The sequence below is a fragment of the Dacryopinax primogenitus genome, assembly GCF_000292625.1.
Source record: "Dacryopinax primogenitus strain DJM-731 SS1 chromosome Unknown DACRYscaffold_13, whole genome shotgun sequence".
Taxonomy (NCBI): domain Eukaryota; kingdom Fungi; phylum Basidiomycota; class Dacrymycetes; order Dacrymycetales; family Dacrymycetaceae; genus Dacryopinax; species Dacryopinax primogenitus.
Window position 1 is genome coordinate 592,172 of NW_024467210.1, and position 17,421 is coordinate 609,592.

At 51.7% G+C, this 17,421-nt stretch overlaps 7 protein-coding genes across 7 annotated transcripts; 3 read left to right on the top strand and 4 right to left on the bottom strand.

Moving 5' to 3' along the window:
* Positions 1 to 1,813: 1,813 nt before the first annotated feature.
* DACRYDRAFT_16845 (uncharacterized protein) lies at positions 1,814 to 2,805 on the bottom strand (the record flags this gene model as incomplete). The annotated part of the gene is made up of 2 exons (XM_040771234.1): positions 1,814 to 2,458; positions 2,749 to 2,805. The coding sequence occupies 2 exons, from the start codon at positions 2,803 to 2,805 to the stop codon at positions 1,814 to 1,816; spliced, it is 702 nt and encodes a 233-aa protein (XP_040627226.1).
* Positions 2,806 to 3,570: 765 nt separating this feature from the next.
* On the bottom strand, positions 3,571 to 4,647 carry DACRYDRAFT_23249 (heat shock protein 30). Its single transcript, XM_040773172.1, has one exon. It carries the CDS (start codon positions 4,574 to 4,576, stop codon positions 3,752 to 3,754), a length of 825 nt encoding a protein of 274 aa, XP_040627227.1. The 5' UTR covers positions 4,577 to 4,647; the 3' UTR covers positions 3,571 to 3,751.
* Positions 4,648 to 5,709: 1,062 nt separating this feature from the next.
* Positions 5,710 to 6,726, top strand: DACRYDRAFT_23250 (heat shock protein 30). Its single transcript, XM_040773173.1, has one exon. It carries the CDS (start codon positions 5,780 to 5,782, stop codon positions 6,602 to 6,604), a length of 825 nt encoding a protein of 274 aa, XP_040627228.1. The 5' UTR covers positions 5,710 to 5,779; the 3' UTR covers positions 6,605 to 6,726.
* Positions 6,727 to 8,009: 1,283 nt separating this feature from the next.
* On the bottom strand, positions 8,010 to 9,558 carry DACRYDRAFT_117343 (uncharacterized protein; the record flags this gene model as incomplete). Its single annotated transcript, XM_040770363.1, has 3 exons — positions 9,481 to 9,558; positions 8,510 to 9,427; positions 8,010 to 8,455 (listed from the first exon to the last, which is right to left on the bottom strand). Exons 1-3 carry the CDS (start codon positions 9,551 to 9,553, stop codon positions 8,010 to 8,012), a joined length of 1,437 nt encoding a protein of 478 aa, XP_040627229.1. The 5' UTR covers positions 9,554 to 9,558.
* Positions 9,559 to 10,004: 446 nt separating this feature from the next.
* On the top strand, positions 10,005 to 11,455 carry DACRYDRAFT_95612 (heat shock protein 30; the record flags this gene model as incomplete). The annotated part of the gene is made up of 3 exons (XM_040777308.1): positions 10,005 to 11,077; positions 11,119 to 11,222; positions 11,425 to 11,455. Exons 1-3 carry the CDS (start codon positions 10,412 to 10,414, stop codon positions 11,453 to 11,455), a joined length of 801 nt encoding a protein of 266 aa, XP_040627230.1. The 5' UTR covers positions 10,005 to 10,411.
* A 1,488-nt stretch (positions 11,456 to 12,943) lies between these two features.
* Positions 12,944 to 15,923, top strand: DACRYDRAFT_109072 (uncharacterized protein; the record flags this gene model as incomplete). Its single annotated transcript, XM_040768802.1, has 7 exons — positions 12,944 to 13,178; positions 13,229 to 13,292; positions 13,355 to 13,595; positions 13,651 to 14,223; positions 15,484 to 15,543; positions 15,580 to 15,641; positions 15,692 to 15,923. The coding sequence occupies 7 exons, from the start codon at positions 12,944 to 12,946 to the stop codon at positions 15,921 to 15,923; spliced, it is 1,467 nt and encodes a 488-aa protein (XP_040627231.1).
* Positions 15,924 to 16,036: 113 nt separating this feature from the next.
* DACRYDRAFT_23252 (uncharacterized protein) lies at positions 16,037 to 17,413 on the bottom strand. The gene is made up of 5 exons (XM_040773174.1): positions 17,321 to 17,413; positions 17,120 to 17,268; positions 16,533 to 17,061; positions 16,163 to 16,487; positions 16,037 to 16,110 (listed from the first exon to the last, which is right to left on the bottom strand). Exons 3-4 carry the CDS (start codon positions 16,889 to 16,891, stop codon positions 16,241 to 16,243), a joined length of 606 nt encoding a protein of 201 aa, XP_040627232.1. The 5' UTR covers positions 16,892 to 17,061; positions 17,120 to 17,268; positions 17,321 to 17,413; the 3' UTR covers positions 16,037 to 16,110; positions 16,163 to 16,240.
* Between the last annotated feature and the right edge of the window lie 8 nt (positions 17,414 to 17,421).

The window sequence follows — 17,421 nt, forward strand, 5'->3', positions numbered from 1 at the left end:
TATGGAGTATATTGTGAGAAAGTAGAAGACAGTAGGCTCCACAGAGGAAACCTCAGTACCTTATCAAGTGGAAGGGGTATCCTCCCTCTGAGAACACTTGGGAGCCTTTAGGAAATCTAGGCAATGCTAAAAAGGCTATTGCAGATTTCCATAGGCTTTACCCTCTGCTCCAGAAGGAATTTCAGCCATCACCTTTGATAGGCTTCACTTCCAACCACTCATTAACTATACTATACCACCTAAAAGGGTTCTCTTTGATTGGACATCTGGAAAGAAGAAGGGAAAAGCAGAAGAAGGAGTATCAACATGCTGGGACAGCATGTCTAGAAGGGGGGGTGATGTCAGGGCACCAGCTCATTGCTTGGTCAAGAGACATGACTAAGCCTTTATGACATGGAAGTAGCTGGTATACCTTGGCATGTGCTGGAACCTGCTGGAAGGATTGGATGGTCAGGTGACCTGCTGTGCATGGCTGTGCATGACCTCATATGACCTCATCCTTGGTCATATGACCTGATCACCTGACTAGGCTGAGTAAGCAAGATGTTCTAGCAGGTTCCACCACAGAGGTATAAATATAAGGCCTACTCTGCCTGGGACTGTCTCTTCAGACTTGGTCTCTTAGGATCATCCACAGGTACCTATACTGTAGATAGGTCTTAGTCATCAGGTCTACTCCACTTCCTTGTTGCCTGCTTAGACTCTTGGCACTCTTAGGTGAGCAGACTTAGTCAGCCTGTGTTGCCCTAACAATGGCACAGTCTACTTCCTCATGCCAAGGGGGACACACCATGGACCAGGGTGTGCAATGGGAGGTTGGACAAGGCATATATTGCCACCTTGGGTGTTGACATGGACACATTTGAATACCTCCTGAAGGCAGGTTTTGAAGAGAATTGGAATGCACAGACTATTCCATGTGGGGATGTGGCACCATCCGGCAAAGCAAGGCCACACAATAGGTTGTTGAACGCTGCTGGCAGGTTGGGACTCCTATTGTATTGGCTCAACTCTACAATGGCAGACAAATCTCTGGCTCAAATCTTTGCAGTCATTCCCTTGTGCTTAACCTGCTACAGAGAATTTGGACTCAAGTTGCTCCTACACATCCTGCACAGGATACTGGAGGGTCAAATAACCTGGCCAAAAGGAGACAAGTTTATGAGACTCTCCGATATGTTCACTGCAAGGCATTTGCTCCTCGAGGGGGCATTTGGCCTGAGTTGATGGTCTAAATCTACCTACTGCTACATCTAGCTATGAGCAGTGGCAGAATGCACAGCTGGCATGATGCCAGAGTGTTGAGCAGTATCTTTGAAAAACTTGAGAATGACACACCTGATGGGTTTTACTTAGCAGCTGACACTGCATTCCCTCACAACAAGTGCAGTCTGCTGAACAAGATGATGACACCACTCAAAAGTGGTTCACATATGACTCAAGATCACCTGCAATTCATTGAGCAGCTCATTTCATTTCACCAATCAGCAGAATGGGGAATGCAAGCAATACAAGGCTCATTTGGCCGGCTTTGATTGCTGCTCAAAGCCAACAATTCTGGAGACCAGTGCAGGATGCTGGAAACTGTATTCTGCCTACATCAGATCAGGGTGCGCATGGTTGGGATCAACCAACTGAAGACAGTGTACAAACTGATTTGGATGGAAACAGAGGAGCAGAGGAAGGTGTGGAACAGGTTGAAGGATATGTGTTTCCCAGATATCCACAGGGCAGATCATGTGGCTAAGTTCCATTATGTTGTGCTAGACAATGTGTAGCTAACTAGGCTGTGCCTCCCCCACAACATGCATTCTCAAGGCTGTGCAGCCTCTGGATGGGGAGGGCCATTCATAGACTGCACAAACCATGTGCCCATATTACCCATACCCATCATCATGGTCCTCACCTGCTCTTGGTACTCCAGCCTTGCCTTGGTCATATCAAGTTCATGCTGGACACCAAGGTGGGCACGCACATCCTCCAGGAGCTGCACATGAAGCCCTTTGATGATCTTGTCTTTATCCTGGGAGATGTCAACAAGCTCCTGCTGCTTGTCATGCAGCTGAGCTTGGAGAGTGGTGATCTTGCTCTGGAAGATGGTGCGCTCAGCCTGTGCCTGAGGATCAAAGGCCATTTGAATGTTCAAGAGAAGTCCCAGATAGTCCAATTGGTTGCAGGACTTGGGCAATTCCTTGATGTGACAGTGCTGCTTGATCAGCACCTTGCTCATGGTACTTGGAGTGTTGGTGACCTGGGTCAAATAAGTAGACTGCACAGCCTGGGAATGTTCTTCACAGTCTGATGCAGGCCAATCAATACCCTCTGAGTCATCCACCCCATTGTCATCTTGCAAGTTGCCCATCTCAACTTCATTTTGAATCAGAAGGTTGACTACTTTCACTTGCTGGATCACTTTGCTCATTTCACCCTTGCCTGTGGGTTTAGGAGCATGCACAAGCTAGCAGTTGGTCAGTCTAAAGGATGTGCAACCTGAGGTGCAGCAATGTACATCAAAAAACTTGTGCTTGATACTGTCCTGCATCCTTACTGCAATCATGTTATCAGCCCAATAGCACTGCATGCCTGCAAGGATCTTGCTCCAGTCATCTTATCTGATGGGACAACACTCCTCCACCAGATCAAGCAATTTGGACAGCTCTGCCTTGCTGTACCCCTTCGACCCCTGAGTCCTGCCTTTGCTGATGTGTTTCTGGCTTGGTACTTCTTTGTTGGTCAGCTGCACCTTACGTTTGGTGGGCAGCACAGGCTGTGCAGGCTGAGGAGGCACACAAGATGGGGAATCATTGAGGTGCAGGCCAAGAATGCAGTTCCATATGTTGTTCATGGAGGAGGCTCAATAGTTGGAGAAAGATGAGGCTGCACATGGAGGGAATTGAGACAGTTGAGAGGAGGGCAGGATGGTGGAAGAGAGATCTGGATAGGTTGAGGGGACATAAGAAGGAGAGTGTGAGCTGTAGACATCCTCCTGTGTTGGCTCCATGATTGTTATTGAGAAGAGGAGACACACAGCCTTGAAGGAGATTGTAATGTAGGGCATGTGGCACAGCCTGGGGAACACAAGCAGAATGTGTCTGTGAGGGTCTACTTGCATGAAAAATTCTGTGAGAGGGGGTCGACCCCCTCATGCACACAACAAATCTGTGTGAACCCTGGCTGCATCTGCATGAGGGTCGGAGTCCGAAAATGTGCATCCGGAGGCCCGGCATGAGCAAATGCCGCGTTCTGCGTATCTGCGTGGGGCACGCAGATACGGGATGTCATCCATTGAGTCTCGATGGCCTACGCGCTCTTGTCCAGCACTGCAAAGCGGTTGCAAACGACGAGAAACAGTGCGCTGTAGCCAGACCCACGCTTTCCTCGGAAGTGGAATCTCTCAGTTGTCCACCAGCATGGTAACCAACTGGTAAATCCCATTGTGCGCCGTCTGTGACACGGCATCAGAGGTAGATACATTACACTCAGACGATAACGGTATCTCACACAAGTGAGGGGAACAGCACGCTGCTGGATTGAAGCTTCAAGGCCCGACCGACCGTTCTGGTCGAATGAAAATGACAACAGAATTTGGTCAATACATTACTGCATCGTAATTATCAACATTAGGGGCGTGAGTGAAAGGGCAGCAGAGGCCGAAGCGCTCCATCCCGCCTTTCCCAATATTAGTCGTGATAAGCCGTGAGGGAAAAGGGGCAAATCGATACAGTGGCGCTAATCATCTGTCGATGTTTGCTTATGCAGCCTCAGCAGCCTTCTCGTTAACGATCACGTGACGAGGGGCGAGCCCGAACCGCGCGACGTCAATCGACCGAAGCTGGAAGAGCAGAGCGAAGAGGAATACGGGCTGCACCATGATGTCGAGGACGGCGTAGAAGACCATCTCGCCGTCGGAGGTGATGACGTTGCCTCCATCAGCCAATCCCCAGGCGATGGGGTAGAGCATGAGGAGGAAGGACAGACACGCGGCCGAGCGGGTGAAGATAGAACGAACATCGTCGCCGATGGTCCCTGCAGCAACGCGAGCAGGAACTAATAGCTGAACGACGACGTAGATGAGCGCTACAGTGCCGAAAGTGAAGTAGCCCCACTTATAAGTCGATGATACGAGGGCTCCGACGAGGAAGCTGACGAAGGCGACAACTTGCATGAACAGGGTCGATGAAACCTCGGTTGCTGCCAATCCGGTCGTCAAAAGGGCCGCAAGGGTGACGAGGGGCATTGTCAAGACCCATCCAACGTACCGCACGTACCAAATGGCACGGGTAGCGGGCTCACCGGCGTACGTCTGGTGGTGGTTGCCGTAAAACTCAGCAGTGATCGGTGTCGACCCAAGGTCGGCGGCCATGGTGAAGTAAACGACCGACGCGATGGAAAGAATGATGATCGGGAGGAGGTGGAAGACGCGCTGAGCGGTGCGGCGGAACCACATCCAGCTGATCATGCAGAGGTCGCTGAACATGAAGAGGGCGAAAGCCGCCCACAGCCAGTCCGAGCCGTTGGTGTTGATGTCAATCTGTGCATTGGGCGGGTTAACCTCGAGTGCCTGATTGCCGGTCATTATTTTCTTTCGGTATGCTGTGTTGGGGTGACAGGTTGAAAACCTTTGAGAACGCGGGTTGACTGGTTGCTGAGGAAACCGGGAAAACAGCTGCCCCAGCATCTTATATACGAGTATGAGTCGTGGGGATGGTGACATGGGCGGGCTTGCAGGGGGAACGTCCGATAACAGAAGAATGTCGTGGGTCAGCATCGAACGTCAGCTGACGAGGCCAGATTGCAAAGGCTTGCGCAGTGCCTCGCCTTAGATAGTAACTCAAGACATTGGAACAGCCCACTTAGTCAGGACTAGACAACCAAAAAAGTGAAAAGAAGACACAGAAGATCACAGGAGACGCCCGGAGTGGTTTGAGACCTACGCCGACGTTGAGATCTAGATACGGAAGGCCGAAAAACAACAGCGGTCAGCGACCGGTGAGCGGCGGGCTGAGCCGCAGTGTGATCCGCCCGGTTTGCGCCATCCGTCGGAGGAAGAGAGCGGATGGTCTACTCGACTCAGCTTGGGAATGTCATGATGAGGGCTTGCCAATGAGGTTCCACCAAGCGAATCAAGTGGCAGAGAGAAGCAAAGCTCAGTCAGCACACGTGAGTTCTTCGCGGTGGGGCGGGTGGAAGAGAGGCCAGGCCTGACGAAGCGGGGACATACAAATGCCTCCGGAGTCACAAGGGTACTTCCAACCAACCAGGAGAGAGAGAAGTTGACGGGATTCGGCGGATTAAAATTCCGATTGCTTCCGACAGCACAGCCGTTCCGCTTAAAGAAAATACGTCATTCGATTGTCACAAAATGGGGGCTTATGCGATCGGTATTGTCAACAAGCCTGTGACTCGGTTGGCCGAAGCCAATCTGTGCGCTTATGCAAATATCTGACGTCATTCCCTCCTTCCACACCGGCACAAAAACCGGAGGACCGAGGACCCACGCGAGCCGCGCTTGCGTGGATCGCATTCCAACGACGGATGGTCCGGTCGGCGCCAAGTCACGCACAGTGCTTCTCCGCAATGTCGACAGCATGTTGATGACAAATCCGCTTGCTTCAACCCGAGGTAGAGGTCATAGGCGTCGTCATCCCTCGTTGAAGTTCGCTTATAAAAGGGGGGCAACCCTTCCCGCTGGTTCCTCACTCCAAAGTCAACACATTGAGCTACTCCATTAGCCAACAAAATTACTTTACTCTCCCTTTCCTCGAGCGACATATACACCATGTCCGGCAATCAGGCAGTCAACATCAATCCGCCTAACGCGCAGATCGACATTACGTCGCACGGCTCCGACTGGCTTTGGGCCGCCTTTTCCCTCTTTACCATCTTCGACCTTGGTATGGTAGCATGGATGTGGCTGCGACCCAAGACGCAGCGGGTCCTTCACCTCCTACCAATCGTCATCCTCACAGTAACGATGGTGACATACTTCACGATGGCGTCCAACCTCGGCAGCACACCGATCACTGCCGAGTTCTACGGCAACCACCACCAGGACCAGGCCGGAGATCCGGCGACTCGTGCGATCTGGTATGCGCGGTACATCGGATGGACTCTTTCGCTTCCTCTCCTGGTCGCTGAGGTTCTTCTCGCGACTGGGCTGAGCGCGACCGAAGTATCCGCTGCCTTGTTCATGGAAGTCGTCTTCGTCGTATCCTACCTTGTAGGTGCTCTGGTATCGTCGACATACAAGTGGGGCTACTTCGCCATCGGTACCGCTGCCCTGCTCTACGTGATCTCGTACCTCGTGGGGCCCGGCCTCATCGCTGCTGGCCATGTTGGTGCGGATGTGCGCAAGGTCTACATCACCACTGCGCCATTTGTTGCCTTCCTATTCTTCCTGTACCCGATCGCATGGGGCCTGTCCGAGGGCGGTAATGTGATTCACCCGGATTCCGAGATGGTCTTCTACGGCATTCTCGACCTCCTCGTCCAGCCCGTTCTGCTTTTCGCCTATATCTTCCAGCTCCGCAACATCGACATTGCTCGCTTTGGATTCGCCCCTCGCGAGACCATTATCGGCGAGAAGCCGGCGGCGACTGCATAGAGAAAACATCTGCTACTCGTATTCCTCTCACGATTTCTCATGACCACTAATGACCTGTACACCCACCAATAATGTAATGCAGTCTTCGTAGTGTAGCAATACTAAAGACTCGTTAACTCATGGGGAAACTCTCACGTGATAACGTGCCAACAATGATATTAATTGCTGCAGGCCTTTTCCTCCACCTCAACAAGAGGTGCCCACCCATGCTCACTCAACATGATCGCTCCACCCAATACCCTAAAGGAAGGAACGAGCGCTACAGGTGAATGTGGTCGCGACGTTCAGGGACGACGTGTCTGCGCTTCCAGAAGTGACAAGCATATGCCAGACTTTGCATTTGGAACAGCTCCTATCTCCGCCGATACACACACCGCTGGCATAGTGGTGCTACGGTATCTTATCACCGTGCTGGCTCCAAAGATCTCGGCCAGCAAGTGCAGGGTCGTGCTCAGTGGACTGCCAGCATGTGTGCAGCACATCTGAAAGAATATGTGGAGGTATGGGTGACCCTGGCAGACATGCTATGATAACGTGAATCAAGTTGCATTCAGTCAAGCCTGTTCCAATGTGGCCCACCCGATTGGAATCCTGGCTTGGGTTTCGCATTTCATAGGTGCATCGTGACTGTAACAGGAAAATATAGCAGATGTAAATCAGCGATTTACAGTACATGGCAAGAGGTGTTCGGTCCGGTGAGTCCCTGGTAAATTCCCCTTTCAGCTCTTTTGAGCTATCACCTTTCCACGGCGGCATATCACCAGGTGACCGCTGGAGCTAGCCGAGGCCTTTCGCGATGATAAAAGCATGAGCACATTTGCACCTCGAGGTTGTATGTCCGCAACCCCGATCACTACCGCATCGCTATCTAGATCGCAATGTCTCTCGCTGCCTTCGTCGCCGTAAGTCTCTTTGGGAAACAAGACGTCGTTCGCTGAGATGTCTTAGCAATCGAAAACTTTGAAGAAACAGATAATTCAGTGGCTCGAGATAGCCGAAGATGCCCCTAAAGCCAGCTCCAGTTTCGGCGACAACATCTGGGCGAACTTCCAGGGCGGAGGGACGTCCAGGGCCCCCTATTGTCGACCTCAAGGCGTCAAGAACAAGCAAGGCCGATATTCAGCGCAGCTCTTCCTTCTCAACTACGACCCTGGCAAGGGAGCAGCGATCAAAGACACCCAAGCCATCACCGCGGTCGACTTTGGCGATAAAGAACCGACTAAAGACGAGGTTTATGACAAGTTCATCGAGATGTTGCAGGAATAAGAGGACTGTAGATTTTCCCTGCACTGGTCGTCAATTTCGCTGAGAATAGGAAGGTGATTACCGAAACTAACAGCGTATAACTTCTGTAACCCCGTATGAGCAATGTAAAACACGAAACACTTGACTTGATTGCTCAAGTTCACGGAACATGTATGAATGAGCCTTGGTTAGGTACAGCTAACTCGAGCTCTCGGGCCAACCAGGTTATATGGGTTACCCATTCTGGCAACCCATGCACAAGGAGAAACATGATCTTGAGTGGTAGCTCCGACGCTTCCCAGAACTTGTCATTGAGGTTGGGATGATGCTTCTTTAGGCGTAACCGAAATTCCTGGCGGAAACGTAGATGATCGATAACCTCCTCCCGAAGTTCTGCCAATCCGTCTAGGCCCATTTCACCACCAATAGGAATAGTCGTTGCTTGGTCCACACTGCTTGGAGGCACCCAGCGAAAACCACCTGTCGAAGTTACCCAGCTCTCTGTAGCAGAGTAGGTAGAAATGTCTTCTGGATATCGGGCGAGGCCGAATCTTGGCATGACAGACATCCCTTGTAGATCGATGAATCCAACGATGCGTTTCGTTACTATGCCCGGTGTCAGTTTTGGTCACGGGGAGGTATTATCAGAATAGCACATACACGGGTCACAAATGATGTTACGCCACGCAAAATCCCCTATAACAAGGCAGGGCTTCACGAGCTCGTCGGGTAGTCGATGACTAGAGATTAGTTCTAGGACCAGTGTAGAGGCACGTCGAACTTCCTCGTCCGTTACTTCTTGATCTTCTTTCCAATCGTTCCAATCAGTGCGTGCGGCCTCGGTCTTCCACAAGTCTCTCCACAATTGCTCGACCGAGCTTGCAGCGTATCGCGGAAGCTCAGCACCTTCTCCTCGTGGAGCATTGGAATACTGAGGTTCTGAAAGATAGGGACCAATGACGAAGTCTTCGGCTTGGAGAAGCTCTGGATAGGTTCTTCGTGAGCTACTACCAGCGCTGGTATCTTGTGAGCGGAACTTGATCATGCCAAACGATGAGAAAGGCAACGGATTGGCAAGCTTTGAATAATGGAGGGCAAGGTCATCCAAAATCCTGGAACGATCAGCAACATTGTCCCTCCAGACGACTTCAAGGGTTTCTCCTTCGAGATAATCGACCAACAAATAAGGCACGCCGGCAGCATTGTTGGCATCGGAGTTCCATGCCCATACGCCGGGAGAAGGAAACTCTGGCTTGAAGCACCGAAGATAACACAGCGTTGCAACCTCGGATTCCATTCGTTGTCGGAGATAGCCACTTCTGTCCCCTCCAGGAAGACCGTTCTGCTCGCTCTCCCGGGGTATCCTCGCAACAAGACGGAGACCGCTACGGAAGCTAAGCAGATAAATCTTGGTCCACCAGCTGAACGCGAGAAAGGTAACGGTCGGTGGTTGCTCTTCTCCGGTAGCGAGGCATGCCCCATAAGCGAGGGCAGGTAAGCACACACCTAGGTGCACACTGGATGGCGTAACATCATGCGCGCCCGCTTTATCGATGTCTGTCTCCAAGCTGACGACACCTTAAACCGAGCTGATGAAGTTCCTCTAAGGCATAGAATTCGAGATTGCGTACCTTCCAAGGCTTTCCACGCTTCTGGGATGACCTGTGGGTATCGTAGAGATGCGTGGGGAGGATGTGCCTTCATTCTCCCTGATTCACAGGAGCTTTCGTGCAAAGTGCTCTTCGTGCATTGTGAGTGGGAATGCCCATGGGCAAATACGAGATCGCAACTTGAGCCCTTTTCTCAGGAGATTAGATGGCTTGATAGTGTCGAGGAACGAAATGAGAAACATTAAGGGGCCGTAGCAACAGAAATAGTTGTCCAGTTGGCAGGTCAGACACACAAGGGCGACGGAAAACGGAGAAGCTTATTCCTGGAGACCCTTGCACAGCCACCTCCTCACAACACCTGGCGTACGGTGGTTAACTCATGGGGAAATACTCACGTGATGCCAGGTTGAAATGACATTACGGCATAATGAGAACGTGGCCCGACTGCTTCCGAAGAGCTTGGCAACAGGCGTCGGTTACCTCAACGTTCACGGTCTCTTTTGGTCTGCGTTACTGTCCGAAAAACTTCTGATGTGACTGTCTGTCGCTTGGATTGGTCACGTTCCCTGATTCTGTTTCGGTTCTCTGTCACTGTGCAGGAAAATTGTCGTCGGCATCTGTACCTCTGCTGCGTGCGTGGGCCAAGCGCTCGACAATGAAACCTCGCCTGCTCGGAGAACAGCTCTGGATGCAGGCTGCCTATCTCCATTCATCTCGGAGATACGTGGTTCCTCAAGGCTGAGACACAGATGCGCGGAACACGCCGGGGTACATCAAAGACGGTCGCCTTTCACGTCGACGTCTGCTGCGATTCAAATTGTGCGCGGTCAAGTTCCGGCACCCGTGCAATCCCCAAGGTTTACCTACTCGTATAAAAGCATCATGGTAGCCTCCTGGGCGTGTTGCCACGAGCATTGCGTATTCGACCAAAACCAACATCTCTACATCAATAATGTCCGACTACGACTACACCAATTGTACTGGCGCCAATAAGGCGCTCGAGGTCAATCCGCCAAATGCGGCGGTCAGCATTACAACCCATGGCTCCGACTGGCTCTGGGCCGCTTTCTCTCTCTTTATGTTCTCCGATCTTGGAATGGTGACATGGATGTGGCTCCGTCCGAGGACGCAGCGTATCCTTCACCTGTTGCCAATCGTTATTCTCACTGCCACATCGATAGCATATTTCTCTATGGCATCTGATCTCGGCAGCACACCAATTACTGCGGAATTCTACGGCAACTATCATCAAGACCAGGCTGGTGACCCGGCAACCAGGGCGATATGGTATGCACGGTACATTGGCTGGACTATTGCCCTGCCATTGTTGGTCCTGGAGGTCCTCCTTACTACGGGTATGAGCGCAGCCGAAGTCTCGAGCGCTCTATTCATGGAGGTCGTCTTTGTGGTGTCTTACCTCGTGGGTGCCCTTCTTACCACTACTTACAAGTGGGGTTACTTCACCATCGGCACCGCTGCGCTCCTTTACGTAATCTCCTACCTTGTGGGTCCAGCCCTTGTCGCCGCTGGAACGATTGGGACAGATGTCCGCAAGGTATACCTCCGGTCGGTACCATTCATGGCCTTCGTGCTGTTCCTCTACCCCATTGCTTGGGGTGTCTCGCCGAGGGCGGCAACGTCCTACATCCCGAATCCGAGATGGTCTTCTACGGCGTTCTGGATCTTGTCATCCAGCCCATTTTTCTCTACGCCTTCTTGTGCCAGCTGCGCAACATCGACGTGTCTCGTTTCGGCTTCGCCCCGCGACTCGTCGTCCCCGCCGAGAAGCCCGCCGTTACTGCGTAATTAGCCCTCACGATTGAGCTAGTTATGTGGCGACTCTTAACCCACATATCGTACCCACCTCACGATCTATGACGACCACTAATGATTTCTTATGGCATACCACTAATGATTGTAGAACCCTTATTACATTAATAATGTTCATTTAATTATCTTGAATAGTGCTGCTTATACAGAGATTCTCAGCATCTGATTTTGATCATCTCCTTGTGTTGTTGTTGACGTCATTGCCTCTGGTCTACACGGCCTTCCATTCTACTCTTTCCTTCCCTTTCCCTCATTCGAAGCGTGGCATGCCCTCTAACCCTCACCCTCTTTGCCTCAAGCAATGCCTTGTGAGCATCTCTCATGTGTAACCGTCTTATCCAGCGATTTGGCAGAAGCCTCGGGACCATTCCCCCACGCCTCGTCATCTCATCTCGCGCTCTGACAACCTGCCGCCGATGATTCTGACCCTTCCCCGTTGGTTGACTGTACATATTAGACTCGGTAGCCTTGACTGACGTTTGGTGATGTCGAACCACTCCTACTGTGTTTTGGAGTGTACACAATGGCGCCGTGCCATCTGCCGGATGGCAGATGGCAGATGAGGCATAACCTTCTACATTAATGGCCGTACATGAAGGACCTCCGGCAGCCACAGATATAGAAGAGGGCAATCGGTCTTGGACAGCGCAGATGTGGAGGAGAGTCGTTCAAGAGTCCATTAAGGCCGGGAGCAGAGGCGGAGGAGCAGTCGGTGGATTTGGGAGAGCACAGGAGAGAACGAGTCGGCGTAATTGGAGAGAGCTGAGGTAAAGATCGTTTCGGTGGATTTGGAGATAGCAGAGGCAGAGCAGCAGTCGGTGGATTTGGAGAAGAGGGAAGAACAGACGGTGGATTTGGTGAGAGCAGAGGTGAAGAAGCAGCTGTAGATTCGGAGAGAGCAGGCTCAGGGGTGAAGTGGGAGGATTTGGAAAGGGCAGAGGCGGAGGAGCAGGAGTCGATTTGGGGCGAGCAGAGGCAGACGAGTGTCAGATTGCATGTACAGAGGGACCAGGAGGATCGTACTTCATTCCACAAAGATGGATACAAATAGAATCTGCGGAGGGCTCACTCACGGGTGATGACATTCTGCTGTTCAGCGTGTGCTGCACGGCGATGTGAGCCAGCGTGTGATATATCCCGTCTCAGAGTTCCAGTTTAACTTTGTGGAGCTAGTACGGGCGGGGCAATTGCGATTTAACAGTGCGATCTTCATCCTACTTTGCTTCCACGCCGCTGACACTGGAGAAGCATCCTTAGAATATCTGCGGGACAAGATGCCCAACCAATGGTGAACTCTGGTCGGCGGCAGACCCATCCACTCAATTCCATTGATGATATGGGAGGACGATGTATCCAGTAACCGCTCTAAACTCTGGGACAAGAACTACAATATATGCCTCTCCAACTTGTGTCAGCCTTGACACGAGCTCGATATCGATTATAACATTCACTTCATTGGCATCTCCTCGCATGCATCTCCGCTGGAGTTGATGGACGGACTTTGCTGCATGATCCAGTGAGTACATCGCTACGCGTTGTGGTGTGCTGCTCTGTCGGCGAGCATCACCACAACACCCATACAGGATAGTGCACTGACAATACTCAGATAGGCCCGCCGCGAGAACCCGCTGAGACACTGCAAGCAGTCCGATCAATGATCCAAACTGCCGCCGATGTGAAGCGGGGGATGAACACAGTAGATGCTATTGGGCAGCGCCACGGCGTAGCCAATCGATTCGCTGAACCGGTCATCGCAATGCTGCGTAGACTCTGCGATGGCCTCAAGGCTGAACGAAGACTCTCGGAGGGAGACATGCAGCGAATCCTTCATGAGCGCCTCTCCGCATATTCCAACGACCACGCTGTAAACCCCTTGTTGCGAATCCCTGGTGAGATATTATGTCCGGTGTTACTACGAGACTGATCGATCCCCACACAGGCTTCAATGTGCATCAGTCTACGCCGGTCAAACTCTTACATACATTCTTGCTTGGGCTGGTCAAGTATGTATGGGTGGCCACAATAGAATGCTTGGAGAAACTGACGTCCAGGCGACACAAAGCAGATCAACCGCTCCACCTTATACAAATGCACATGGCGATATTGAACGAGGACGGCTGGTGCGTGCCCAAGCTGGCACCAGCTTACATGATTCAGTACTGACGGTCACTCATCGGCAAACACTTCAAGGCCATGGTACACTGCATGGTACTGTCCCTCACGAGTACATAGACGCATGGGTCCTGCTTGGCCTGGCAGGGGCGGTGTTCTGGAAGACAGATATTGCAGCGAAGGACGAATACTTGGTGAGCCAGTGCGTTCTGCCTGCCCTTGCCTTACACCTGATGTGATACGGCGCAGATGGACCTGTGGGAGACACTGACGGCTCTCGTTTATGCTGTCAGTCGAGTGGATGCTACAAAGATAATATCGAAACCCAAACTGCACATCATCCTCCATCTAGCGGAACACGTGGAGAGGAACGGGCCAGCTTTACTCTTTCAGACTGAGCGCTACGAGTCGAGCAACACCGTATTTCAACATTGCTCGATGCTGAGCAACCGCCAAGCACTGAGCCGCGATATCCTGACAACACTTGTCCATCACAGTCAAGTCCGACATATTGTGAGTGGTGGATGGTGGCACGATGCAGCAGAAGATAAGTGGGTGAGAGCAGGAGATGACGTGAGAGCCGCCGTCAAAGGACAGGTTATCTTCCAGCGACTGCTGGGCATGCCGAAGAACTCGACCAACCTTCCTGGCCACCTTCCGGTCCAGCGCCCTGTCAACCATGTGCATTGGTGCCAGACCAAGGCAGGAGAGCAACTGCCAGATGCCTACCCAGCGCAGACTCGATGTCTTCGCTACCCGAAAGCCATAGCGACGAACAGTGACCACGTGCCCATCAGGGGCTTTGTCATCCACAAGCAGGGAGTGAGAGTGACTACTATCCTTGAGTGAAAACCGGACGCTGATGGACTGTAGAAAAGAGTCAGATGAATCGTGGAAGCACTTCGCTTACAGGAAACCGACCAAACCGGGAAAGAGCTCGAGATTGCACTGATCCAAGAGTACAAAATCGGCGAACTCAGCATCATCAGCTGTCCCCGACTTCGGGTAACCAGCAGTTTCCGTCTTGTCGAGGTAATGGCATGTCATGCTCTTCTTCCGCTAACCCAGTAGGCTGACACTCACGCAGAACATTCTGGCTTGCCCTAACACAGCATGACTGTACCGCTGGACTCTGCACTGTCAAAACCCATCGTCCGAGACGACAAGAGCATAGAGAGACAGCGTTACGCGAGATGACCATCAAACACAAGGATGAAGAAGTCTTCCTCCTGAATGTGTTCTGCTTTCACAACAGCACACTGATTCGGGAGCTTCTGCTGTATCAGCTCAGACCACCCATCTTCAGCGAGGACCCAGCCCGAATCCGAGAGCAGCTTTTCGAGGCGCACGAGAGACAGACGGACACAGTGCGAGCAAGGAAAGAGAGGCAAGCGGCCGCGGTGGCACATCGAAGCAAGCGAACAGATTCTATAAATGGACGAGGACCTGATACGAGAGATAGTTTAGCACCGTCTTGTGAATAATAGAATGCTAATTTGAAGAGTGATCTCTTGGTGTTGTGGTGATGCTCGCCGACAGCCACATTGGAGATGCTCATGGAGGCGGTACACGTGGACTTTCATCCGCCTTTGATTAACACGGACTGGGAATTTTACAATGACGAGTTTTTCACCAAGTTTTCTCTTCCCCTCACCATCACCCTTACATTCTGTCTAATAAGCTGTCGAGTTTCTAGCTTGGAATGAGCCAGGGGCAGGTACCTTACACTTACCTACTTGGCCCAGTTGAGGCTTCAACATCGGGTCGACCGGGAAACTTGGCGAACGCGACTGGAAGACTGCCACCGTCTTTTGGTGTAAGCTATAACCAAACGAGTCAGGAGCTGACCAACGGCCAAGGCTTGACAAGCCAGCAAGGAGGAGATCAAGGGCCTTTCTCTGTGAACCCTCCGAGACATAAGAATCAGCTGAACTCGTTTACAGGTATGGAGTACCAAATGCGATGATAGGAGGGCAATCGAGTCAGACATATCCTGTGTCTCAGCCTCTATCTTCGTCAACCAGTGGATCAAGAGTGCAGGGTTATGGAGACCTAAGGAGAGCTGATGGATGCAGGTACCAGGTGGATCAGGAGTACGGCAGGTACAGCCTGCCATCAATGGGTCCCATCGTCCCTTCCGTTGTGCGTGAGGAGGGAGTTGCTGACTGGTTTTCACAGCAAGAGGCCGATCTGGAAGCCTCTCAACCTCCTGAACCTCCAGGCGAGTATGATGTGGTTGAGTATGTGCGGAGACGAGGGACGAAGGGTAATCTGGCTGACCGAAGGCCAGAGGACGCGAAGGCATGTTGGACAACTTAACCCACTCCAGACTGGACGAGCACAAAGGGAACTCCAATGCTGTGAGACAGATTGGCATAACACGCAATTACAAGCAAATGATCCGGACGGTGCAGGCTGATCTGGGGCTAGCCAAAGAGGTCATCGACACAGTTACTGCCGTCTACTTGGATAATCCTAGGCGCTCTAAGAGCGCCAAACTGGATAATCCCTGGGCGTTCTGAGAGCGTCAGCTTTGGGATAATCTGGGGAAGTACTTACACAGTTTTTTTTGGATAATCCGCAGATAATCTCTGTTCATGCACACGTGAGGGGTAACGCCACAGCGTTGGATTCAGTTCGGTACAGGTTCATTCACGACACTACTATCACATGATAAAGTGCATACGGATATATGACATGGTAGGGTAACTGTGCATTAATTAGAATATCGTTTCTTCGTTGGACGTGATAATGAACGTACCGTTAAATGTTTCCATCCCCAGCGTCCATCACAAACCGTTCTAACTAAACGTTCCGCTTGTCCATCCTCTTCTCATTCTTACACAGGAACTCCGCACAACTTTCCGAACGACAGGAAGTTCAACCATTTCTTCATCTCGGCCATGCAGTCGAAGTCGTTTGCGTTTTGGTGTTGCTCGATGTGGATCGTGTTCCCGCCGAGAGCGTTCTGAGAGTTGTCGTGCTGGGAAGGAGGGGGATATGTCGAATGGGAAGAAGGCCAAGTGGGAGGAGGAGGCGGATAGTTGGGGCCAGGGTGCTTAGCAGCGTATCCGTAACCGTAAGAACTTTGCACAAGTGTTAGAAACGTTCACTAAGAGGACGGAACAGACGCACCATGGCTCATCGACGGCCCACCTCTCAAAGCTCTGATCCGCCGCTCAACGTCTCTCTCCACTGCCCTAGCCTGCACCAAATGTTCGTAAGCTCGATTCACGCCATCTTGTGCTTCACGTTCCCGGAGGTAGTAGAACGGAGCGGCGAAGGTCGGGTAGTGGGCTCGAACGTAGTTCAGATGGTCGACGGCTTGAGATACGGACAATTTTGCGCGTTCCACGTTGATACTTGCCATACCGAGTTCCGTTTCCAGCTGTATCAACGCGTGGTTGATCTGAGGCAGAAACACTTGAGGGACGGGGAAAGAGTGCCCAATGTTGATCGAGACGTTCTGAGTAGCAGAGGGGTTAGCCATTTGTAGGTGTTTCCTGTCACCCGTTAGAGAGCAAAGAACGTACCTGTGTAATTGGTGAGAAGCACTGTTGCGTCCAGAGACAGCTCACTCACCGTATTCAGGCGCGTTCGCGGAATCAATCTCAGTGCGGTCCCCTACTGACGTTATGCAAATTAGCGGCGGTGCGGTCCCTTGTCCCCTTACTATGTAAGTCACGTGATCCTCCATGTCAACAACACCGCGTTTTACCTTCTTCGATTTTCCCCCCTATGTGTATACCTGCATATTACCGTTTGAAATGCAGGATCAAACCATTATGTGGGGCCAATCTCCCCATAACAATCCCCATTGAGAACGGCTGCTCTATCTCCCTGTCCGTTCTCCCCATGTGTCTCAGCCTGAGACGTAGATCAATATACGTCAACACAACGACGAGGGTTAAGAACCCACCACTGTCCGGGGTTCACAAGTGGAGCGTTGCCTACCAGACCGTTCGGTCCAGCGAATTTGCGCGTCTTTTCCCGTGAAATTCTGTTAGGATTAAGGTGAAC

Excerpts from the sequence above, each read along its gene's own strand:
- DACRYDRAFT_23250 (XM_040773173.1), top strand. The coding sequence starts at position 5,780 with ATGTCCGGCAATCAGGCAGTCAACATCAATCCGCCTAACGCGCAGATC.
- DACRYDRAFT_23249 (XM_040773172.1), bottom strand. The coding sequence starts at position 4,576 with ATGACCGGCAATCAGGCACTCGAGGTTAACCCGCCCAATGCACAGATT.
- DACRYDRAFT_23252 (XM_040773174.1), bottom strand. The coding sequence starts at position 16,891 with ATGGCTAACCCCTCTGCTACTCAGAACGTCTCGATCAACATTGGGCAC. Across the intron at positions 16,488-16,532 it reads CCGTCGATGAGCCATGGTGC|TTCTTACGGTTACGGATACG; the intron begins GTCTGTTCCGTC and ends ACTTGTGCAAAG.